The 26,109-nt window shown below is 37.5% G+C and overlaps 1 protein-coding gene across 8 annotated transcripts in view; it reads left to right on the forward strand.

Moving 5' to 3' along the window:
- The window catches only part of PTPRZ1 (protein tyrosine phosphatase receptor type Z1), a 143,722-nt gene that overhangs the window by 102,318 nt on the left and 15,295 nt on the right, over positions 1-26,109 (forward strand). For 2 of the 8 annotated variants that reach the window (XM_063323263.1, XM_063323265.1), the window contains exons 11-19: positions 1,555-1,598; positions 2,353-5,932; positions 9,667-9,811; positions 17,382-17,473; positions 20,778-20,863; positions 23,140-23,160; positions 23,338-23,434; positions 24,869-24,951; positions 25,704-25,838. In XM_063323263.1, coding sequence (XP_063179333.1) covers positions 1,555-1,598; positions 2,353-5,932; positions 9,667-9,811; positions 17,382-17,473; positions 20,778-20,863; positions 23,140-23,160; positions 23,338-23,434; positions 24,869-24,951; positions 25,704-25,838 — 4,283 coding nt within the window. The remainder of the gene's footprint in view (positions 1-1,554; positions 1,599-2,352; positions 5,933-9,666; positions 9,812-17,381; positions 17,474-20,777; positions 20,864-23,139; positions 23,161-23,337; positions 23,435-24,868; positions 24,952-25,703; positions 25,839-26,109) is intronic. The other 6 variants (XM_063323264.1, XM_063323267.1, XM_063323268.1 and 3 more) reach the window with 5 other exon arrangements.

Here is a 26,109-nt window from a genome sequence, read left to right on the forward strand (position 1 = left end):
CCCCTTCCTCCCTTCCGCTCCCCTCCCCACCCTGCCCCGGAGCCTCCTAGGCTTCCAGGAGTCAGAGGTAAGATAATTTTTCTCTCTCTTCTTAATGAAAGGTTAATTCAGTAGTTGGTGATTTATAAAAGTTTATTACAAAACAATTTATGAAACTTTTATGCAGGATTGTTTAGTCAAATTTTATTTGCATTCTATAATCTACAAATAAAACTGAGCTTATTAGTGTGCTTAATCTTATCTGGCATATGTTGCATATAATACATATCTCAATTTGCTTTGAAAGGTAGATATGGACAGAGTAAAGAGAATACAGATTAAGTCATAGATCTCCATCTGATCAGCAGAAATGAGAAGTATAAAGGTGACATCTTCATACTAGTGTACTGAGAAAGCTTCATTTGGGAATCGTGGGAGAAATGCAGACATGGAGCTCTGTGTGATGCTATTCTTAGAAACTGGCATTTTCATTTAGTGCAGATCAGAATATGTGCTAGCACTGGTGTACAGACAAAGCGCTACAACATTGCTTAGAAGAAAGCCTTAGAAAGATTCAGAAGGGGAACACACCTTTCTGTGGACCAAAGGAGTAGTAAGCTGATGCTGTGGAAGGGGTATTAGATTTCATCACTGGAGGCCTGTGCCAGTTCCTACCTGAGATTTGTAGGTTTCTTGCAACCTGCTTTGAAACCTCTCTCGCTGGCCACCATCAGAAGTACAATATTGGATCTGGCCAAAAGACAGGGAGAAAGAAGGTGAGAGACTACCTCTAAACTTAGAGAGAAGGATTCATTTCTTGATCCTGCTTCAACTGTTATTTACTTATGAAAAGTGGGGAGGCCTCAAAAGCCTTTAGAATAGTTCTTCACAGAGTGCCCAGTACATGTTTATTAGGGACTTTTTGTGGAATGTGATACAGCTGGACTCATGTCATTACATTAGGTGAAGTGGAGTGGGAGTTTGCAAAAGGCCTTCAGCATGGGACTCTAGGAAGGGTGGGTCTCTCTGGTCTGCCCTGACGGAGACAGGCAGCCTACTGCATGCTGAATTTGATGGCATGGCTGTTGCACCAGTACCTAACTCCAAGCCTGGGTGCACAAATGAGGAATTTGCTGTATGAAAATTATAGAACAGATCATTTTACAAGAATATCTTCAGAGCTTTCAGATTAAATGTAGAGAAATAGTCGATTCCCAGGCTTACCTTTTTTTCTCTCTTGTATTTCTGCATTAAACTGTACTTTCTCATAGACAGTAACCTTGGCTCTCCCTGGACAGGATGTGGTTCCTCAGTGCAGATCCAACATATGCTGCAGTATTAACTTAGAGCCAGGCAAAACTTCTGTAGCTGAACATGTCCTGTCTAGATGAACATTGCTACCCTCAAAGCTAGTCCTCAAGCCAGGTGGCTAGCCACTTCTCCAAACACAGTCCTATAAAACATCTTAGACTGGGTCTCAATAAATGTATTAACTAATCAGTTGAGTCCTTGCAGGATTAATAATTCTGTGAATTTAAAATGTTGGATGATATGGTATGTATTTTTGTTTTATAGAGGCTGACCTCATTCCTGAACTGAATGAAACTGAAGAATATGAGGTATAACATTCATTTATTTTTAAGAGAGTGTTTCAAATACATACATTTCAACTAAATTGAATATTCTGTGAAAATTTATGAAATTATGTCACCAGATGAATGTATTATCTGCATTTATATATACATGCATATATATGCATATACACCCTTCTTTTTCAGCTATATTTCTCCCTAGATAACTCTAGACATACCTCACTATTTAGTTCTCTGAGGCTGGAGATACATGGAGAAGTAAGGGATATCACAGGATATGCCTAAATATTTTTAAATAGAAAAATGGGTCATCAAGTTACTGTCACATCTGAGTGAAGTCTGACAAAATTGTTCATTTAGCAGAATCAAAGCTGTCACCCAGTGTTAGGCTTTCTTGTTTATTTAAAGAGAAATCTGACTTGGGCTTGCTTATGATGGTCTTAGCACGTAGTAAACTAAAGTAAGTGAGGAAGGGAGTACATACAATGAGTGCTTTTTGTCTCTCAGAGTAAAACTAGCACAAAATTTAAAAGATGTTGTGACATGGATTTTTTTTTTTTGTTTATATTGCAAATAAGTAATATTTTCAAGAGACAAGAGAATACCTGTTCTTGCAGCTAATTTTTTTTTTTTAAGACCAACAGTCTTCTCAAATGTTGTCATGTTTTCCTCTCTTGTTTCTATGGAGCCAGAAAAATGTATTATTGCTGGTTTGGTTTTCATTTGCATACAGTGTCTATAAACATCTTTAATTGTCTTCGGCTATGATATTTTTTCAAAGGATGAAGTTGATGAAAAGGGAACAGAGGTGGATGAAGAAACTGCAGTGATTCCTAGTACTGACAGTACAATAAACCAAATAAGGAGGAAAGATTTCCAGGTGACTACATCCAGCTACAGCCAAGAAAAAATGGGGACAAAACCCAATGAAGTTAAAAAAAATAGATACTTAACAAGAGAAGAAGAATTACATGGTAAGGATGATGTTTTCAAAGCAGTTTATTACCCCACTTCTCCACCTGTTAGTGAAATTTCTGAAGAAGAGGAAGATCATTTTTTGGAATCCCGAACAATTACTGCAATTCCTCCTCAACTCATTGACTCCACCAAAGGCATAGAAGAGGAATACATATACCTTTCTTCAGGCACTGAGCCAACAAGAGTAACCACTACTGGCCACAGTGATGAAGATTTCTTATTGTCTCCTTTTAAACCTCATCAGGAACCTGATGACTTTTGGAGTTCGGTTCTTACCACTTCTTCAGCACAGCTGGTTACAGAGGAGACCTCACAAGAAGACACCCTTCCTTCAGGAAGCCCAGATATAAGCACACATTATGTTCTTTCCCAAAGCTCCATTAAGTATGTTTCAGAAGGTGCAGCACCCTCAAGCTCTGATGAGCCTCCAAAGCATACTTCTTCCACTGATGGAAATTTATGGTTTCGTAAAGCTACAGATCTGACAACTCCATCTGTTGATACATCGGATAGCAGGCAATTGTCTCAGACCAGTTACACTGATGCTTATGTAGAGGGATTAAAGCCAGCTACAGTGCCCTATTCCAGCAGCCCAGTGGTTTCACGAGACACTTCAGATGCGGATTTAGAATTGCCACATTATTCTACCTTTGCTTTCTCCTCTGCTGAATTATCACCTCACTCTATCTCTTCAAGCTCTGGAGAATATGGTTCTGCTTCTGCTGCCAGTGAGGTACTCTCTCAGACAACTCAACCAGTCTATAATGGTGAGATACCTCTTCAACCTTCCTACAGTAGTGAAGTGTTTCCTCTAGTCACCCCTTTATTGTTTGACTCTCAGATGCTCGACACTACCCCTGCTACATCAGATAGTGATGTGACCTTGCATGCTACACCTGTATTTCCCAGTGTTGATGTGTCATTTGAACCCACCCTGTCTTCCTATGATGATGTACCTTTGCTTACATTTTCCTCTGCTTCCTCCAGTAGTAAAATGTTTCACCGTCTGTATACAGTTTCTCAAATGTTTCCACAAAGTGCTACTCCAGCCGTTGCAAGTGATAAGGTGTCCCTGCATGCTTCTTTGACATTGGCAGAGGGTGATACATTAATACAGCCAAGCCTTGCTCAATATGCTGATGTGGTGTCACATCAGACTACTCACGCTGCTTCAGAGACACTGATATTTGGTCATAATAGAACTCACATATTTTCTCAAGTTGAACCATCCAGCAGTGATTTAAATATGCATGTACTATCTACAATGTCTGAACTTCCTTATGCTTTGTCTAGTAATGTGGGCTCCCTTCAAAGCTTTACTGTTTCCTATGACTCCGCAGAATTTGTGCATGATTCTGTTGACGTATTTCATCAAGATCCTTTATTTAGCAGCTATAACAATGTACTGGTGCATAAACCTTCTTCTATAATATCACAAGCTGATACTTTGCTGCAGCCTACGCGCTCTCTATCTAGTGATATGGATTGGTCTGAAGCATACTCTGGTAGTGAGTCCCTTTTGCCTGATACAGATACTTTGATGGTACTTAATGTTTCTTCCTCTGATTCTGTAGATGAAATTACGTATGAGTCATCTGGGTTTAGTGATGTTAATAAGAAGCTTCAAAAAGGTGATGTTATATATGGAGATGAGAGAGAACTGCAAATTTCCTCTGCTTTAAGTGAAATGGCTTCCAATGCTGAAAGTAAAGTGATACCTGAACTTTCTACATCTGTTTCTAATGATGATGTAATTAAGCAGAATACGTCTCTGCAAGAAAGCCCACTTCCTGTTTCTAGCACAAAGGGAATCCTTCCAGTCTCTCTTGCTTTTCCCACTACTAAGATATTTGATTATGATGTTAGTAAGCTTACAGAAAATCACCTTTTCGTTCAGCCTTTGCATGTTACACCTCCAGCCTTTGATGACACTTTGCTTAAACTTATGCTTAGTGCCAGCTCAGATCAAGCTCTCTCTGCCCCTGCTTATAGCAAAATGTTATCCTCGACTCAGCCGTACTTTTATGAGACCTCAGCTACATTAAATAATGAAGCATTACTGCAATCCTCCTTCCAGTCTTCTGGCGATGGCACTCTGCTTAACACGGCTGTCGTGCCTAGTGATCCAATATTGGCTGAAAGCTCCAGGGCTCCTAAAGATAGTTCTACATTTGACCAAATATTGCATCAAATGGCACCAGGTTCTGCTACAACTGAAACCATGCTGCATTCTACATCTGCACCTTCCGTTCCTGATGTGTTGTCAAACACTTTTAGTAAGCCCACAGCGTCACTTCAAGGTTTACCTGTCTCTTATGCAAGTGAGGAATATGTTTCATCCAGTTTGTTTAACAGTGAAGATGTTCAGCAGGTTATGCCTTCATTGTACAGTAGTGATGTTTCATTCCAGCTGACCAGTTTAGAAAATACAAATGCCTTTCCCCCCCAAGCAGCGAATTCCGTAACAACTCCCTTCCTGACAGGTGATACGTTGCCACATGTAGCTACTCCTGCAGACAACCGTGTCTCTTCAAGTGTTTTTGAAAGAAGTGAGGCTGCCAGTGTCTCTTCAAGTTCTGCACTTGGTTTTGATCCTGTTCATATGCCTGAAGTTGTTTCTGATTCTGACGTGCCCATTCGTCACACTCTTCCCTTACCAAATGTACACGTTTCTGTTACGGCTGTTCCTCCCAAAAGTGAGATCCCCGTAACCTTGAGTAGGTTGCTGGTTCCTTCTAGAGAATCCTCTGGGTTGTCTCCCAGTATCATGTCCAGTACCGATTTGTGGCCTTCTGTAGTTGAGGATGACTACGATGAATATGATGATGGCTTCCCTGTAAGTAACTGTATCTCATGCACTTCCCATAGAGAAGCTCAGGATATGGTAGTAGAGGAACAAAATACAAAGGTAAACAATAACAAGGATCCAAGTAACCTAATTATAAGCTCACATTCTGAGAAACCTGAAGAAGAAGAAAAAATTTCGACTGCTGCATCCGACAGTCAGATAAACCATGCCATGGACAGACATAATTACACATCCATACCAACTTTGACAGCAAGTGTGATACCTAAGAAGCACAACGACCCGACAGTTTTGGAGAACCACATTCAAGCTGCTAGTGTCCCTTTGCAAAACACATCAGAGTCTAAGTCTTGGGCTGTTTTTACAAGTGATGAAGAAAGTGGTTCTGGCCAAGGTACCTCAGATAGCCTTAATGATAATGAAACTTCAACAGATTTCAGTTTTCCTGACCTTAATGAGAGAGACACTGAAGGGGCAGTTGAAGCAGGTAACTCAGAATTAACTCCTGGATCATCACAGTCATCAGCCTCATCTGTTTCTAGCGATCACTCATCAGTATTCAACATCTCTGAGGCAGGTTAGTTGTGGATAAGTAAGTCTAATGAATACCATGGAAAGCTGTGAGGGGATACTTTTGTGCCATAGAGAATGAGAAGGTTTATCTACGTATAATAAAAGAACATAGCAGTGCCAGTGGGTGTGATTAAGGAGGCATTGGGGAACATGGGATGCATGCTGAGCTGGCTGTCTTGTGAATGCTACTTCTGGCTACTTAAAACTGCACCTGAAATATTCTTCAGTAAGAAGATTCATGCTCTGCTTTTGGATAGATGTGTACTGTCAGCAGAAGTTGGGTGGTGCACAATCTAAAACCAAGATTTGTTTCAATGTTAATTGTTTCATTTTAGTTTTAAAGGTTTAAGAGGGACGTACGTTCTCTGTACAAAGACAAGTGCTGCCCTTATGGAAACACACCAGAGGAAACCATGCCTCTGCCAGAGAAAACGTACCTCTGAGAGGCTGGTTTTTAACTTACAGCAGTATATTTCCTCCTTGTTTTGTTTTGTATTTTCTAAGATGTATTGAGCAAGGAAGAAGATGCTTCAGTTTGATTCTGATTCATCTTAATTCATAAAAACATTCATTTTCATTTTTACTGCCTATGCCACCTTCAAATTTCAGTGAGATGCAGACTTTTTTGTGCCAGATTTGTGTATTTCCAAAATACTAGAGCCAGATTCTCCTGTACCTGTTTATATTTAGTGCTATTTTCCTATTTAGTCCTCTTAAAGTCAGCGAGAGTATTTGTGATCTGTGATTCCAATGATAAAATCAGAAGGCAAAACTGAACTTCACATAGATAAAAACCTGATAAATAGAAAGCATTTCCTTTGTATTTAAAAATGCATTGTGGAAAACTTGAAGTATTCAGGCACATAATTTCCCTTGCCTCTTGTTAGAGTATTGACAAATCCAAGAGTACAGTCAGAAACAATATCTATGATGTTTGGAAAGAAAAAAAAACACAACCCAACAACCAAGATTAAAGTGGTATTTTAGAAAATAAATTGAACTTCCATCAAGTACTCACAGCATCTGTAGAGGGCAGTGTCGTCCAACTAAATCCACTAAGGAATGGAATCCACAAAGCATGTGAAATTTTCAGCACACTCCTACAAATACACAGTTAAATCACATGAGGTCATATTACTCATGAGCAACAGAATATTAATATGAAAAGGTGGAAAATTGACACTCTGTGTAGTTGGGGGCTAATAGAATGTGAAAAATAGAAAATAAAAATTAAAAGAAAGTAGAATACATACTGAAACTAAGTAGAAAACATACTGAAGTTAATAGGCGTCCTAACAAGGTAGGTGTTATAAAACAGAATCAATAATAAGCTAATTAGTTCAGTAGGTAAGTAGTTTCTTTAAAAATCAGCAAAAAGAACATCATTATTTCAAAACTTATATCACTAATGTGAATGAGTGTTACTATAAGAGATTTATGGTTTACATAATGGGTGTCATTTGAATTGTTACTGATGATAGTAATTAAAAAAGGATTATACATGACTGCAGTAGTAGTACAGCAAACTTAGAGTTTGTCTTCTAGATATTATTGAAAGACACTATACAGTATCATTTCATGTACATTATTTTTTCCAATAAATGATGCCAAATATTGTCTTTTAATAAAATGAAAATTCAATGTGAGCATGTCTAACATGGTCTCTTGTAAATCAGACATCTTTGCTTTAATTCAATCATAAAGCAATGAACAAAACAAAACAAAAAAAAAAACAAAACCAAACCTCTCAGCTGAGAACTTATTTATATGTTACAGTGAATTCACCAGAAATTGATTACATGTCTTGTTGTGACCATTACAGAAAAAATTGTCATTTAAACTTTTCCCAGTTTTTGTCATTATTTATGCATATTTATGCTTGTTCTGAACTAGGGCTTTCTCCATAAGACCTCTATGGCTACCTAAGCCATTCAACTTCAGTTGAAAAACTGGAAGAGAAATTAATATACAGAATTCTGCAAAGGATCCAAACACATCAATTATTAGGGATCAAAGAAATCTACTATAGATGACACTGACTTTTCAGCTGCCGTCATTGGAGTGATGGCCAAGTGGGCAAGAAACCCCCTGTTACAGGAGAAGCCTACTCTACAATTCCCATAGAAGGAACGCTAATAGGATTTGGTCATGCAGTTTGAAGGAACCCTGTCATCACACAGATAAGACTGTGTTTTATGCTATGAATTAGTCCAGAGTTGGGTAAGGAAGTATGAATGCTTCAAAGGGATCATATTCTGATCTCTCATACGTACATGTAGTTTTTTCTGAAATCAATAGGAAATAGTGATTTTAGCCTCCTCACCAGAAACTCAGGGACAGATTTTTCAGAAGCAACTTGTGCCTGCAGTCACTTTGCACACTGAGCCACAGGATTTAACGAGTGGTGATTGATTTGGGCATTTGAGTACTTTGAACTAAAACCAAGAAGAAGCTTGCAAGATCAGAGCCTAAGCCTTTTTGCACATAAAGCCCTGAAAGCCCCTAAACTCAAGAAAATGGAAGCAGAGAGCTGCCTGGAAATCTGTACTGTGTGAAGCTGTTTGGGTTTTTACATCATATTTAGGACATGTGCTTTGTTGTCTTCCCCCTGCGCCCCGATACAACTCCGTTCCCTCCTCCCTTCTGCCTGAGAGTTTTTTTATTCATGTAGAATTGGTTCCTTGAAATCCCAGTGGAGTGCAGCTGATTTCTAGACAGCAAAATTCTGCTCCCATACAGAACATTCAATGAATTAAGACTGTTCACAAAAGCAAAAAACATTCTTAGAAAACCCAGGGGTTTAATTCTAACAAGTGCAAAAGTGTTTAGGTCTGTGTTTTCACTCATACAACAGTCACAGATCACAGTAAACTGCCCAGATTGAAAAGAATTAGTCATTTTGTATCAAAATCACTGTTTTAAATTGTTTACTTTTTGAGGTATGACCAAAGTTAAAAATGCAGGATTGGTCTCATCCACCGTTGTGTTCCCTTATTTTAATGAGATTATAAAATATATTGTTTTAATCTTCATACAGATTCCTATGCACAAATATTTCTGTCATCCAGCATTACAAGGCTGACAGAAATGTGAAATCTAGACAATATCAAAATAATAATTTCATCACCTGTAAAGATGGAGGTAGGAAATTTAATTCTGGCTCCAGTATATTTGGGGGAGAAAGTACTGCAATTGGATTCAAAGGAAGCAGGATGTATCCTGCTTATTATATTAAGGCGAGTTACAGAATGGACAATGTATTAAAATACAGAAAGCATAAGTGCAATACAGCAAGCACATAGGGACTATTGTAAGAAAATTTTCCTATTAAACTATTAGGCAGAGAAGTGATTTGCATAATATGAGTGACAGTTTAATATCAAGGTGTTCTTTACACATTCCAATATATATTTAGATTTCTTAACTCCGTTGGCTTTCAGCTAATTAACAGACGAAAATAAAAAGCTTTCTTCTCCTATATTTTAACACCAATCTGCTATTCTTACAAAGAGAAGTCTCCACTGCTGGAAGGCTGAGTCACATAAGGTTGAACACTTTGCTTTACCCTCTATCTGCTTATTTTCTGTAAGCTGGTTTGCAAATGTATACACTTTCTGCAGTACATAGTAAAAACCAGAGGTAAGTGGTGTTAAGTAGGCTCATTATAAGACACATTCAGTCATGTTGTGCATTTGTCAGAATTTAAACATGGACTGTTTCAATTTTCTCTGACTGCAGAGGCAAGTAATAGTAGCCATGAGTCTCGTATCGGTCTAGCTGAGAGTCTGGAATCAGAGAAGAAGACAGTTATACCACTTGTGGTCGTATCAGCCCTGACTTTTATCTGTCTAGTGATTCTTGTGGGTATTCTCATATACTGGAGGTAAGTTGTTTTTTGGTTGGTTTTTTTGTTTTTTCTAGTTCTAAAGAACTCTGATTTGAAAAATGTGATTGACATTATTGAGCTGGTTTGCAGGAGGGAGACTGGATCTAGTCTCTCACTGTGTCTTTGTATTGCTCCCAGTGCTGCAGTGGCATAAAGCTGACAAAATAAGGTGGTTTCTGTCCAAAATGCTCAAATACAATTCATTTTGGTTGCAGAGGGGTGAACCATTGCAAATAGTTTATTTCCATTTTGTGAGATTTTAGTATACTTGTGATTATTAATGCCTAGAAGCCAAGTGACTTAGCAGAGCACTGGGAAGAACAGGAGGGAGAAGAAAAATAAATTGCATGCATGGGCTTGTTTCCTATCTTTCCAATTCTTTAACAGTTAAAAAAGGTAGTTGTCAATTTAGGATGAGAATCTGTGGTCTTCAAGAGGGCTATGTGAATAAGTAGTTCATATAGGACTGTAGGAGTCTGCTGTAGCTGACATTGTATGCAAGACAGAAAGGGGATAGTTTAATGATAGTATAATAGTATAAATGTTTTAAGGTCACTTACTGAGTAGTTCTTATGATGTTCTGTGATTAAAAAGTTGTTCCACTTTGTGATTCTGCCTATCTCTGAGGCAAAATTTGCCCCACAGCCTTTCAAACCATTAAGGGTAACTAAGGATGTGTTGCATGTGCACACACATGCTGAGGTTCCCTCATGGGCCTGTTTCTCTGTGACTTGATAAGTCGATAAGACATTAAGAAAAAAAATTAGGCTAAAGAGGAGTGATAGCTATAAAAAGTCACGATAACATAATCAGTGAGGGCAAAAGACTATATCTATACTATGAAATAAAACAGACCAGCTGGCATGACACAGATCTCTTCCACACAGCTGAACTCTCTTCCCTCACAGAGGGGAAAAAACCAGAGTGGCTGCATTCACATCACCGACTAGGGATGGTCTCTGCCCTATGCTAACCCCAAACTGTGTCAAGCATTGTGTGAAATAATGCAAGTTGGCCTGAGCTAAAAGCATACCAGGAATCTAATTAGCCATGTGACAGTATGTGGCAGTGCTCAAGCGTTTGTCTGGCTCTGTTTTGTTGGTTCTGGATAAAGCCAGAGAGTCTTCCTGGGGACAGATGTGCTTAAGCTTTCACAGGGCTTTCAAAATCCGTGCACAACCCTAACACTTTCTTGAGCACGTAGGTTGCCAGCGAGGAAATGCAGTGGACCAGAATGGGGAGATAAATTGCAAAAACTTTCTGCCATGGAGGTTCTTGCTGCTTGGTGATTGCTAGGAACCTGATCCCCTTGTTGCTTGTGTAGTACTAACACATAAACTAGCTGCAAGAAACAGGACCTTGCTATTCCAGGAGCTGTACAAACAAGGTGCAAGGAAAGCCCAAACATCTCACAGATGCTTCCAGAGCTTGTTTCTTCGTTGTTTTTTTTTTTCCCCTACTCAATCCTATTAATGAAAAACATAAAAGTGGTGAAGAACCATGAACTAGACCCCAGACTGTCCTTTCCAAGCTACTGACTACTGTAATCTCTAGGCTACAGTGTCAGGGTTGTACTTACTGACTTTTCTTCTAGTGTCTTGACAGTGGTTTTCTATCAGCCCGGCAGGGTTTGTCCCACATGGGGACAGAATACATCCTGTCCCTGAAGGGACTAGGCTAAGAAATTGAGTTTGAGCTTCCTTTGTTCCAGGCAAGCTTGCTGGCAAGTCAGACAGCCTTCAGCATGGTTAAAGACAGTTGAGCAATGAATTCTCAGAAAGATTTCTTCTTCTTTCTAAAGAAGTAGTTAATTGCAGGAAGAATTGCTCAACTCATTTCTTAGTTTATGTCTAGTTGGATAGTTACACTGTCCATCAGCTGATTTCCAGCTAACCGCTTTCATATTGAGAACCTTTTCCTGTCTTTCATGTTACACAACATGAACATTCCTATTCATCTTCCAAAGGGTTTCATCCCTGAAGCTAAATAGTATTTGAAATCTCTGCTATTTGCCAAACACCATCCATTTTAAGACCCAGATTGTACAGTGCAGTTCTAGTAATCCTACGCGTTACAAGCTTGTTTTTGTCGAATAACATTGTGTTCATTTTGTATTCTTTCTCTGGGAATGAACAATTCTGTAACATAGGTCTTTCAAAATAAAACAAAAATCCCGTTAGCAGTAATATCTTCTTGACTTGAATTTAATCTTTTCTGTATTTCTTGTGTACTACAAAATAAAATATGGAGCTCTTTTTTTGTTAATCCTCAAGAAATTTTCTTGGCATTATGATAACACCAGTAACGAGTTTCTTATTTCAGAGGAATGAAACGTAAACAGTTCATATTGTAGGTAGGACTTTGTGGCCCGCTTTCAAAGGTGCCAAGACCCTCACCTCTTTTTAAAGCCTGGGAAAAATCAGAACATTAACTTTATTGCTATGCAGTTTTCTTTATGCCTGGAAAATAATAGTATCAAGTCTATAAGCATTTTTATCATTAGATTTAGTTTATTTTAAAATAATTTAGTAAGCTGTCAGTGTTTCTTTCTATAATGCTTTTTTTCATGTGATCCAATTATTTTCACTTACTAAAGTTCATAAAAAGCTTAGGTTTTCAAGAGGTTTCTGTATTCCTTTGGCAATAGTACTCAAAAAATTGCATTGGTATATCCTAGCTGGATATTTCAGTGAATAGGGCTTTGAGTTGTTTCCACTATTAGTTCCTAATCTGAATATGCAAAAGGTGTGTTTAATATGCAAAAGGTGTGTTATTTGTTTTAAAAAACCAAGTAACTACCAAAAGCGACAAGTTGCAGTTTCTCAAGGTTAAGAAAAGGCAAAATTATTTTGTTCTTCACTTGAATGACTTGTATCAGAAAAATAATTCTGTACCATCTGTTGTTTGGGTTTTGGGTTTTGGTTTTTTTTTTACATGAAATTGTTAATCAGCACTTGAGGAAATTCCCCAATCTCTTCACTATCTCATTAGGCATAATTTCAATCTTTCTGTGATAAAATATTCATTTCTTTGACATGGATGAAAACTTTTAATGGCAATATTATCTAAAGATTATCTAATTGCCAGTAGGAAAACCCACAATTTTTAACTATTCTAGTTCTGTGTATCAAATCTTTGGTAATTCAAGCAATTTTCAAGCAATGTCATTTTCCTTTCATTTCTTCAGCATGATTAAGATTAGAGTGAAATAAACAAAGAGATTTTTTTGCCTGTTTAATGGCCTTGTCGTCCACATAGATGTTTTTTACAGCTTTAGAGAGAATTTTCTATCCAAATCTGAAGTCTGTCCATATCTCTTAGTATCTATCTATTTGACTGAGTCCTTGCAGCAGAGATGCAGCAGGGATATTTGAATCTCCTTGCTCTGTTCTTTTCATATCTGGATAGCTTCATCATCTCCATTTTGCTGAATTAACCTTATCTGTTAAGGTGACTGAAATTGAAAGTTTCTCTGTGCCGACATAATACACCAGAAATTGCTTATGCATGTGTGTACACTTTTGGAACAGTTCATAGAAGTGATCAATGAAAATAAAGCTGATGAACTGGTGAATAGGAAGAAATGTCAGACTATTTGTGCAGATCAATTTTTATAACAGTTATCATAAGAAGAGCTTGGAAAACAGTAAAAGTGTAACAGTTGTCAGTGGGAGTTGCACCATTCAAGATTCTTTTTCAACAGATATATATATATATATATATATATGAATCTCAGTAAGAGATCTCAGAATCTCAGTAATATATATGACACTCTAATAATGTGAATAGCAAACTGCTAATGCAGTTCCAGCTACATTTCTATCTGTAGACATACTGAATATCAGCTGGCTGTCATGAAGCCTCCTAGAAGTTACATGACAGCAGTGCTTCAGAAACGACCAACCTAATGACAAACACTCTGAGTAGTCATTTAAATTTTAACTTTCTTCTACCACCTTGTATCTTTGAAACACAGCTGTCAGAGAATGTTCACTTTCTCATCCACGATTTGAACTGGTGCCTTGAGTCCTGTGTTAGGCTTATGGGAACAGAGTTGAGACCCTCTCTAAGACCAGGTTGGATGGGGCTCTGAGCAACCTGGTCTAGTGGGAGGTGTCCCTGCCCATGGCAGGGAGATTGGAACTAGACAATCTTTAAGGTCCTTTCCAACCCAAACCATTCTATGATTCTATAATAGTTAAACTCACACATGCAGAGACACACTAAAAACAGATTTAAACTTACAAAGGCCAAACTCATCCATCCATGAAGGAAAACTTCTCAACTATGTGATATCAAATTATAAATAAAAGAGTTAATTAAATTTGAAAGTTAAAGTTTCATCTGACAAGCACTTAAAAATTAATTGGAACCATTTAAAAGTGGAATGATTTGAATCATTGGATCCATTGAGAATCTATTTAAAGATCCTTTGGAACCATCAGCTCTTCAAATGATTGGAACCATTTGACAAGAAATTCTAATAAGTGTTTGAGAATGCCTATTGGGAGATACCCTGTGAGCACAAAAGACCCTGAAATTCTCAGAGAAAGAAGCAATTGTGCCTCTAAGACCATTCTGGGCAAGCAGTGGATGTGCAAACCTGTCACAGATGCCTCTGACTTCTGAGGTTCAGCTCCCTTCCTCAGCCAACATGAGTGGGGAACACACTGCACACATGCGCACGCACAGGCACACATAGTGCCATGCTGTGTTCCCTGCCTCGGTGACAATCTGAGCCAAACTCTGAGCAGTCCCTGCCCCAGGGGATAAGTAGGCAGCACATATCCTCAGGCAAGATCCAGGGACCCACTCACCAGGAAAACTATGTCCTCTGCAGTCTGAGGCGTAGTCTTGTCCCAAGTGGTTCTCATTTAAGTGTTCATTCAGATCTAGTATCCCTCCTGTTAAACCGAAGAGCTGCTGCTGCATGCCTTCCTGTACAGATACAGACACTAATTAATTGAATAGCTTAGCTGTCTCCATATATAAAGTGTGTGTTCGAAGAAGTGCGGTGTCTAAATTACAAATTACAGTTTTAGGTTGAAGATCTAAATGCTGTGATGAAAGGTGTAAATTAAATAATCAGGTTAACATTGAGCGATGGGACCTTTGTCTGGAAGTTTGAAATAGTCATCACTTTTTTCATTAACAACAAGTGATAATTAACGAGACAGTGTTATTAACATTAGGTTTAGTCATGAAGGCTTTCACTGCTGATGCAAAAGCAGATGGAGTGCCTATTTATGAGTCTTATTACAGGTTAAGTCAACTGCTATGAATGTGTCTCCCAAATGTGCTAAGGGTGTAATTTATTTTCAGCCACAATTAACTTGTTAAAGATTAAAGATACAGTGTCTCAGTAAGGGATAGTTAGTGTATGGCATATTATGAGGACATTTTAAGTACTGCTTTAGATGTGAAAGCCATTATGCTAATTGAATTCTTTTTAGCTCAATCTTTTCTCAAGCAAGAAGCTGAGAAAACTCTGTGATGTTAGTCCATAAATTTTATGTATGATCATTGTTCATAAGCAGTAGGCATTAGGGGACATTTTTTGGTTTCGGAGCTTTATCATAGAATCGTAAAATCACTGTTCTGTTTGAGTTGGAAGGGACCTTTAAAGGTCATCTAGTCCAACCCCCTGCCATGACCAGGGACATCTTCAAGTAGATCAGGTTGCTCAGAGCCCTGTCCAACCTGACCTTGAATGTTTCCAGGGATGAGCATCTACCGCCTCTCTGGGCAACCTGTGCCAGTCAGGCTGGTTGGCACGTTTGGTTAGTTGGTGCTGTTTATTAAAAATACAGTACATCTGCATTCCTGGTGCCCAGCAGGCAGGGTCAGACTTTCCAAAAGTGTTTAGTGATTTGAAGCACTTTGATACTTACCTACCTTTTACAGACATTTTACACACGGTCTCGGGGCTAACTCTTGAGTGTTATGCTAGCATTGAGACAGCCTCTCCCACCTCAGCAGCCACTAACTCTATGGGGTGGTAATGTTACAGCCTCTGTAAAAATCAGAAAGATGTTCCCAAGCACATCCTGAATGTGTTCTTGGTCTGCATTCAAAATTGCCATTTCTAAGTACTCCAAACATGTCATGTAAAGCCAAAGCTCCTCTATGACCATCACAAATACGCTTTTAGGGGATTCTAGCTGGACTCCAAATTTAATTGTCATGTGAATCACCAGAATTATTTTGCATGCCACAGTTTTCCCTTTGATGTAGCTGTCCACTTTTCCTTGTGTTTTAAGAGAATGTGCATTGTACACAGACAGAAAATTCCCAACACATTCCAAGAGTGTTTCCCTGAGGCTTAATTCAAATAAGCTTACCAAAGTCTTTATGATCTACATTAATGGTTCTGAAAAGAATGAAACTATCCACATATTCCCTATCTATTTCTCAAAGTACCCTCAAAATTTTTTTTTGATTGTAACAATTATATGAGGGGTTTTATCCATGCAGCGATATAGGAACCGTACAGAAGAATTTAAAACACCAGTGATTACACAAAATAGCAACAGATCATATAATACCTTCAGCCAACAGCTTTGAAGAAGCAGAATCTTGTAAATATAAAATGAGATTAATACTTTCCTGATGCATATATTTCTTTTTAAATTTAATGATTAGTGAATAATAATTCAAATAGATTAAGTGACCCAGAGTAAAGATTGTTATTAGCATGTCTAATCATATGGAGATTTTTTAATTAAGGAGGCTTTGCAATGCTTACAGCAGCAGTTGGTTGTTTAGTCCCTTGAATAGCTTGGACTCTTAACAGATGCTGTTCTTATTATCTTCACATCTGGATTACAGCACAGATACAAATAACATTATGGGTCATAGTTACAGTTGATTCCATTTGTATTCGTCCATCAATGTTTCTGCAACAAAGCTAGCATCTCCTGGAGTTGTAAATTCCCCTGTTTCTGTCTGTCAACTTTGGGCAGTCCTCCTTGGTTAAGGTGTCTCTCAGTGTTGCAATTACATTATGAAAAAAATTGTTTAGCCCCAGTCATAGCAGTTCCAGAGCCGCCGTTTTGTCTGTTACAAGGCATGTTGCCTTTTATTGCATTTCCGTGTCTGCAGTGGGATCTATTGATGAATTACCAGAACTGATCTCACACACTGCTCCATCTTCAGGCTAGCATAATCACATGAAAGGGAACAGTAATTATGTGTGCGAATTTGGATAAGCAAGGAAGACAATGGGATTTTTTTATACTTGGACTTATTGTGCAGCATCTACAGTAGCTCCTGATGCAGAGTTCCTCTTCCAGCTTTCACTATGTCTGATGTGTGCTCTGTCTTCTGCCTCTGGTATAGGTAAAGATGCATGAACTATGTATTATGCTGAGTAGTATCTTCAAGTTGTATGCATAATTCGGTGGTATGTTGGGGGAATGTTTATATTATCGCAGTAGTATTTGACACTCCATGAAAACTGTTTTTCAGAAATGATGATTTCTTTCTTACTTAATAATGCCAGAATTCCAAAAGGTCTCAGATAATGTTTCAGTTTTTGCAATATTTATTTATGTTTCTTCCCCTCTAGGAAATGTTTCCAGACTGCTCACTTTTATTTAGAAGATAATACATCACCTCGAGTGATTTCTGCTCCCCCAGCTCCAGTCTTCCCAGTCTCAGGTATTTTTTGTCAACTGTTCTGTGAATTGGTGTTAGCTGTTGGAAGATGCTGCCGTATATGTATGTGACCATATGAATCCTTCACATATTGTAATATCTGTAAACCAGAGGTTTGTACCCTCTTGTACTAATAAACACAGGTGCACATGACAGAGGCAGAGACTAGTGTTACTAATATTCTCTCCTGTAGGTAACACAGAATAGAAATATCCTCACCTTACAGGGTTGTCTGAACGATAACGCTGTGCCTTCTAGCCATTTGAGGTGTAGCCTCACTAGAAATGGCTGCTAGTGTAGCCATCTGAGCTACACTAAATAGCTCTAGTTCACTGTCGCAAAGCAGAGGATTACATCAGCAACGTATTCTGCTGTATTGATGCCTTTAATTGAATTTGTCACCTCTGTATAGAACATGACCTATTCTTTTTACCAGCAGGACCAATATATGCCTCATCTATCTGCATTTCATTTGCAATTACAACATTTTCTTTAATTTATAGATTTTAAAAGCATCATCACTACTGGTAAAGTTCTCTGTGAGCCTCTCATAAAAATGATACATAAATGCAGAATATTATTGGCATCTTCTGGTTCCATATCCACCACAGTTATTTGCAGAAACTGTTTCTTTTCTTTCCTCCTCAAAGAGTATCAGAGAAGCACATGCAACCCTCTCAGCTTTTTCAATCTGGATAGAATGAAAAGTACCTTAATCAGATTAATTCTGCAGCAGATCCTGAGACATATTTTCACCCATGAGAAAAAGGATATCTTGTTCCACAAGTAATGCTTTTGCAAACTGTGCTATTACACAGGGGGATGGGTTCTCTTGGAACGATTAAGCGAAGGAAAACCAGCCCTTGTGTAGATAACTAGTAAACACATGTAATTAAATAAATCCCAAACATTAGACTTCTGTTGTAACGGAATTGTGGGCATCTTTAAATGCCTCTTGTATTGATTGCTGTTGTTAGGAGATGCATAACCTTTTTCTAAATGGTTAATAGGCAGGGATATAGCTTGATTTCAGAAAACATGTGATTATAGATGAATGTCAAGTGGCAATCATTATAGGAAACCTCTGCTTTTATTCTCTATCATTAACAGCAATTTTTCCCAACCAGCTTACCTCAGGGAGATAGTGTTTTCCATTGTCATAAGACAGACTTGCACTTACAGTTATTCCGAGTGCTTAAAATATGTGTTCTGATGCTGGAGGTTTTCCTTCTGAAATAGTGATAAATATTAATTTAAAGAGAAAGATGTTTCTAAGTGACTGAAAGATACATAAAATATTTTATGGAAAAAGCTGCAAGCACTGAGGAAATATTTTTGTTTTATTTTGCGTGCAGCAGATGTCAAGTGAGCAGTTTTTGTGTTTTCTGTTGCAGTAGTGTTTCAGCAGTGTAATCTTACAACAATCGAGACTGAGGGTGATATAATACTGGCAAAGAGCATAGAGCAGGAAGAGCATTTTGTAACTGCTAAGTTTATTTTTTTATTATGACTATGACTAAAAACACACTCCACAGATGTCATTATATATTAGGTTTTCCTGTTGTGGGGTTTCATTGGCAGAGATAGGAGGATTGCAGTTATTCACGGAAGATGCCTTGGCTCTTAACAACATAATTCAGATGCATTCAGACCAAATAATGAGTTACAGGGTAATATTAGGACCGTTGCCAACCTTTAAGTAGTTTCAAGTGATACCTGCCATTCAGATATAAAATATGTTCCTGGTGTCAGAAGTGATTGAATTGGAAGAGTAGCATTGGCAAGGAAATAAAGCAGTAATTACACCAAACCTGAGATCTCTTTCTCCCGTACTGTCCTCTCTCTTAGGGTTATTTACCTTCCCTTCTGGTGTTGTGTTTGCATATCATTAGAATAAATAGGTTTCATCTCTGAAGTGTGAAAATAGCGTTACACATTTGTTCAGCTTCTCTTAGGCTTGACTGGATAAATTCACTTTTTGTACTCAGATCCATTCATGTAAGAGGAAGACCAGATGGATCTCAGTACAAATCAACAAATTCTTGGGAACTAAAAGCTAAAATTATTAGGTGGCCTAAATGCTGAACATCTGTTGATGTAAATAACAGGTCCTTGTTCAGTGTTTTTGATGTTTCTTTCTCATATGAACCAGTGATGAAATTACAAATTGTGAAATAAGAATATTTTTAATCCATGAAAGGCTTAAAAAAAAAATATGATTCTTCAGAACCAAAACTAGCTGAAATAATGTCATCCTTTAACAGGTAATTAACAGAACAGATGACTTTGTTTACATAGCGTATTTGCAGGAAAGAGAAGATTAAAAGTCCCAAAGGTTTTTGACATGATCCCTAATGAATCTTCTACACAAGAGTGTTTTTCTGTATTTGTATAAAGTAAAAAGGAGATGTCCTGAAATATAAACATCAGATGGAAAATTTAGACTGAATATCAGGACCAGTTGCATGAATCACATGTATTGGTTGAGATTGTAGCAATTGTCTTTGTGGGTATCCAGAAAGTCTTAAACTTAAATCTTTCACTTAAAACTTGAAGTATAAACCTGATGTGAAAGTTTTCAGTCAATGCTCTGAGGATCAAACATTATCAATAGGTAATCATAGAGTAATGGGGAGAATGAGGGAAGAAATCCCTACTGGAAGTACTCCGTAATGCAGTAAAAGATGAAAATAAGTTGTTGTTTCCTTTGGATACCAATGCAAACATGAAACACGTAATTTAAAACTATACTACTGGCATAATGCTGCATTAATTTAGTAAGCTTGGGACTATGCAACTAGTCCATGTACTGTATCAGGGTCCCAGTGCAACACTAATCAGCCTAAAGCACTCAGACAACTGCCTGATCATTCTTTCTTTACCCCTGTTATTCGGAGCTCTGCTTGTACCCTCTCCCTTTGAACATCTTGTAGCAAACGGCTAATCCTCCCATTTCCCCTTGACTTCACAGGGAGTTCTGAGTGCTCTCCAATTTACAGACAAGCTCAGCACCTTGCAGAATCAGCACCTTGATTTGGGGGGCTTAAAGACAGCAAGACCTAGCAAGGCATTTTCTACATCTTCTTTCCAAATAGTCATTTAGAAATGTATAAGTGTTAGAGAATGATTTTAGAAATGTTAATTGTGTTAAAGAATGGTTTTGTTTTTGTGGGAGTTGTATATCCAAAGTTCATGCCAAAAATTCTATTTCAGGATGTTGTGTGGACTGCCTACATATAAACTTCTTTACATGTCACTGGCTTTTTATTTTTCATAAATATATTTTTTGTCTTTTCCCACCCCTAAGATGATGTTGGAGCAATTCCAATAAAGCATTTTCCAAAACATGTTGCAGATTTACATGCAAGTAATGGTTTTTCTGAAGAATTTGAGGTACGGCTCTATGACGTCATCTTTCTTCTTAGTACATACAGATAATGTTACGTTTAAGTGCCTGGAAACAAAGAACTGGGCATTACATTCTGACTTGGGGACCAATTTCATAAATGCATGTAAATATGAGTACTGTGAGCCCAGTAAGGACTGTTTATGCATAAAGACTAGGGAGCTTAAAAGCTAACAGGACCGGGATGCAAATGGGAACGTTTATTACTGTGATAAAATAGTAAATGATTGTGTGAATAAACTATGCAAAGATAATGCAATCTATATGGTTTGTCAGATACAGTTGTAGATCTAAAGCTTTTCCAACACTAATGCCAATTTAATTTTGCAGAAGCTACCCACATTACTTGTTCCATTTACAGAGAAAAAATAATTGAAGTAATAATGAGTACATGTGGCAAGACTTCTGATTAACAGGGGAGCTAATGTAGTCTTCATGTGGGGTAGTGGAAACTTTACAGTTCCTTTCCTAAAGTATATGGCTCATAAGAGGTATTTCAAAATTTTGAAACATGCTCTCATCATTTTATGTTACTATCACCATATGTAACTAATGAACTTCATTGTTTTTCACATTCATATGCATTACGAGCAATTTAAAGATAGATATGTTCTAACCTAAATCACATAAAATAAACGTTAGAAACCCAAACTCTGTAATTAAAGCTGTGCTATTAAAATTCTTGACAAGTGATTTCTAAAAAAATCAAGTTTTTAATTGATCCCTATTAATTTAAAATATGATTGTAATATTCCTGCTGCAAAACCAACAAAACTGAAAGTAAAAAATTTCATAGTTTTGCAGCTTTTGCTTTTGCTTTTGTTTCTCTAGCCAATGTATTGTGACCTAATGGACCAAAAATTCCATGTCATTCACCTAACCTTCTTCATTAGCATTTGTTCTCCAATTCATTTAACATCCAAATATCCATCTGATTGTGGGACCAAACTGGTAAATACTTGTGCATGTCCAGTACATGTTCATATGTCACATGTGTGCATATGCACCGACAGGACTGGGCTCCAGCTAGACTGGCTGTTAATAACAGCAGAGGTCAAAGGACTGTGTGTAAATACAATGGTAACAAGGTTCTTTCACTACTAGTGAGGACAGCTAAACAGAAATCAAATTGTTCATCCTAAATTCTTCTTTTCCTAAAATTGTTGTTTTCCTAAATTACAGCAGTGAACCAAAGACCAAATATGCTACAGCTCACTGAGTTGTACCTGCACTATCTGAAATATTTCATGCTTGCTTTAACTCTTACAAAAACCTCAGTGTCCTCATCATTTCTTGGAGATCCTTCTTGGCATTACAGACTACCCCAGAATTAGTGTCCTGGTCTTTTCTCTATCAAAAAAGAACTTAGAAGATATGCAAAAATTGAAATATAGTCATTGTCTTTGCAGAGTCAACATACATTTGGAGAGTACAGGGGTGGTTCAGGTTTTTTATTTATATTACTATAAAACAACTCGTATTTAAAATCTGATTTTCAGACTGGTCATATATATATTCAGACTTCTCATATATATATTTAAATAGCTGAAGGTGATTAATATTAAAATAAATCCTAAAAAGTGTTGGGAAACATTATTATAGTACTTTTAGTAATGACAACGTATTTCCTAGTTAACAGTGTGGACCTTATAAATGCTTGAGTTTCCTGTCAGTTAAAGCGATCGATGAAATAAAATAAATTAATTTTGTGAGCCTTATAGATTTTGTGCCTGTCTTCTCAGTCCTGTCTCTCTCTTTATAAAAACGTTGGGTTCATTGAGAAGCTGGCGGCAGACAGAGGGCTGTCGTGCTGCCCTTCACCAGCGTGCCATGAGGCTGGCTGAGCGGCACGCTGCCCTGCTCCGGTGAAGGTTTTACCGCTGAATGCAAAGAGAGCACCAGCATTCCACAGAGAAACTAATGCAGTTATAAGGACCAATAACAAATCCAGTGAATAGTTAAAATATGTAGATAATCTGGCTAAAGTCAGTGATGTTGCTCATATGTATAAGCTTTCACCAGCCTAAGGTCTAACATTAAAGCTAAAGATAGGAAAACAGATGCCAGTATTTTAACAGGAAAATTACCTCTTTCTTCCTTTAAGTCAAAATATTTAGCGTTGTTGTTATTACGGAGATATATATTGCATGACCATAACTGTTTTCCATATAGTAATTGTAATTTATATAAACACTTTTATCCATTTGTTCTGTGCTGTGGAATTTGATTTTTTTTACTTTTTTTGCATTCATTCCCTCATTAGACACTGAAAGAGTTTTATCAGGTAAGGAATTATTTCACTGCATTTTTTGTTTTTTTAGCAATGAAGTAGTTGTAAAATATCATAGATAACTGGGTGTAAGGTTGTGGTTCTTTTTGTGATGACTTACTGTATTTTAAGACTTTTTTTTTATCTTAATACTTACTGAAGTGTGACATACGTTTGTTTGTTTTTTTTCAGGAAATCCAGAGCTGTACTGTAGATCTAGGTATTACATCAGACAGCTCTAATCATCCTGACAACAAGAATAAGAATCGATACATAAACATTGTTGCTTGTAAGTAAATGCATCACTTGGTGGTTTTTTTAAGAAATAATTATAGACAAATATAGATTTGTATGTTATTAGAAGGGAAAAAAATATACCTCTACTCTGAAAGCAAATGCTTGGAGAGGAGTGGCATGAGATTTCACATCTCTTCAAGTTAGTCCTCTGGCATTCTGCTGCTTTGATGAGCATGTGTTAGCAAGACGTATTTGTGTCTTGGTGACCCAAAGGGAGTTTGGAGATTTCATTATAATGCCATTATAAAGCCAAAGAATCTGTGTTTTGATTGCCAAAATTAATCCATCTTTGATCTGGAGTAATGATGATTTATCCTCTCTGGGAGCTTCACAATCCCTGGATGTATTTACTGCCATATATAAATATAAACGTACTGATTTCCTGTTGCATTGTGCCCTGCCACAAGGTAATAGATCAGCTTCATTAGCCAGGACACATGTTTTCCCATTGCATCGCCCTTCTTCACTACCCCAGATTTTTTCTTTTCTGAAATACATCTATTCAGTTTTGTTAATCTCTTTGAAGCTATTGCCTCTGGGCTCTTGATATATTTTTTTTAACTCTCTATAGTATTTCAACTTGGTTCTGATAACAAGAAACTCTAAATTATATATATGTTCAGCATTCAGCATCACTAGAGCTTAATAGAAAAAGAGACAGAATCAGCCCATCTGGCAGAAGACAATGTAAACCAGCAGCAAGAAATCCCATTCCACCTGGCTGAAGATACCTCTAGAGGGACAGAAAGTCAAGGATTTTCCTCTGCCACTCTGTGTCTGTACCTGATCATACAAAGGTGCTAACCAGGGGCTTTTCTATCAAAGGGCAGTGCACAGGCAACCTAGGGCAGCTCAAGTAGCAAGAATTGTCCTGTGCAACTGAATCAAGTCTCTAGTCCTTATAATCACTGCAGGCTACAGAAAGCTTCAGTTCCCCCTGAGGTAGCCACTGCTGAGGCTCTTCAGCTGACCAGCGTCTCCAGGATCCCATTGCTCTCCAGTCTCCGCTCTTTAACTTGGAATTAATGTGCCTAAACACTGGTGCCTACTGTCATTTGAGATATCCCACTGTACAGGCTTGGCAGTCATGACACAAAACTTAGAGGAGACCCATGCCCCTTCACAAGCAGCAGGTGGAGGCTGTAGGGGAATATGTCACAGTGCCTAAAATGACCCCAGGTGCTACTGTTCAGGCAACTAAATTCTGACTCCCTTGTATCCTTGGATTCATTAGTTTATTTTTCTGCAAACTAGAATTTTGAATCTGATTCATACGTAAGCACGTGATGTTTGCAGTTGTGATTGTCACTGTATTAGTCTTATGTATTGTGAAAATCCATTTCACTATTTTTAAAAAAGATTTCTTATAGAAAGAATATAATTCTTGCAGAAAACTATGCTTATTTTCTCCCTTGTTTTACTACAGATGATCATACTAGGGTTAAATTAGCACAGCTTGCAGAAAAGGATGGAAAACTGACTGATTACATTAATGCCAACTACGTTGATGTAAGTGCCTTTTTCTATCTGCCAGCCTATTCGTCTGTCAGCCTTTTCTGTAAAAACCGAGGTATGGAGGTGAATAGACTTAATTAAAAAAAAATAAGTATCACAATATTACGGATTTTGTTAAAAAAACCTTTACTGATCTAAGTTAATCCTACAAATTTAAAGCACAGGTAAAACTCCAATTCTTTCCTGAACCCATCTTGATATTGTAACAGCTGCAGCTTAGTGAAGAGCTTTATGAAACAAAAAATGTTCTGTCACATCTGAGTCGTTTTAGAAGCATTTGGCATCTGAATGTTTGTTCTTTTATACATTTTTGGTAAGTGGTTAATTCTTCTGTCTGAGATAATCTCATGAGAGGAAGATGCCATTTGGCTGAGAGCCTCACTGAGGTACCATTTATTCAGTTTTTGTTACCTAGTAATTTACATATGAATGATCTTGATTCATTTTTTAAACCACTATCATAACAGATGTCTCATAATCACTATCATGTCAACATTCTGCCATAACACAGGCACTTGAACATATATCCTATTTGTTGGAATGATAAACATTGACATAACAGTTGCATTCATATGTCATCTGGTACCACAGGGTTTCTGTGATTTGGATAGTTATAAATTTAAAAGTGCTTAAAAGCTTTTGAGATTCTTTAAAAACAGATATATAAAATGTCACGTACTCCTCCCAACCTCCTTTTGCTCGCGGACTGTGATTTGACAAGTGTCATTTGTTATATTTCAATTTAGGGCTACAACAAGCCAAAAGCCTACATTGCAGCTCAAGGGCCACTAAAATCGACAGCAGAAGATTTCTGGAGAATGATATGGGAAAATAACGTAGAAGTTATTGTGATGATAACTAATCTCGTTGAGAAAGGAAGGGTATGAGTGCCTTTGTCTATTACTTATTTCTCTGATGCTCATAGATCTACCTCTAGCAGACTCCTTTCTCTCATTTAAAAACCTGTTTTAGGCATTTATTGAGCAAAAAGCAACAGTTTGTAGTAGTTGTTTGTACTAGGATTGGCTATAGAAGTATAAAGTTGAGGATTTGCACTATGAAACTAAAGAAAACATTTAAACTCAATTGTCAACAACAAGTCTTGAAAATACCATATTCTAACTACAAAAAAAATTGTCTTATACTTAAAAA

This window comes from Chroicocephalus ridibundus, chromosome 1 (assembly GCF_963924245.1).
Source record: "Chroicocephalus ridibundus chromosome 1, bChrRid1.1, whole genome shotgun sequence".
Lineage (NCBI taxonomy): Eukaryota > Metazoa > Chordata > Aves > Charadriiformes > Laridae > Chroicocephalus > Chroicocephalus ridibundus.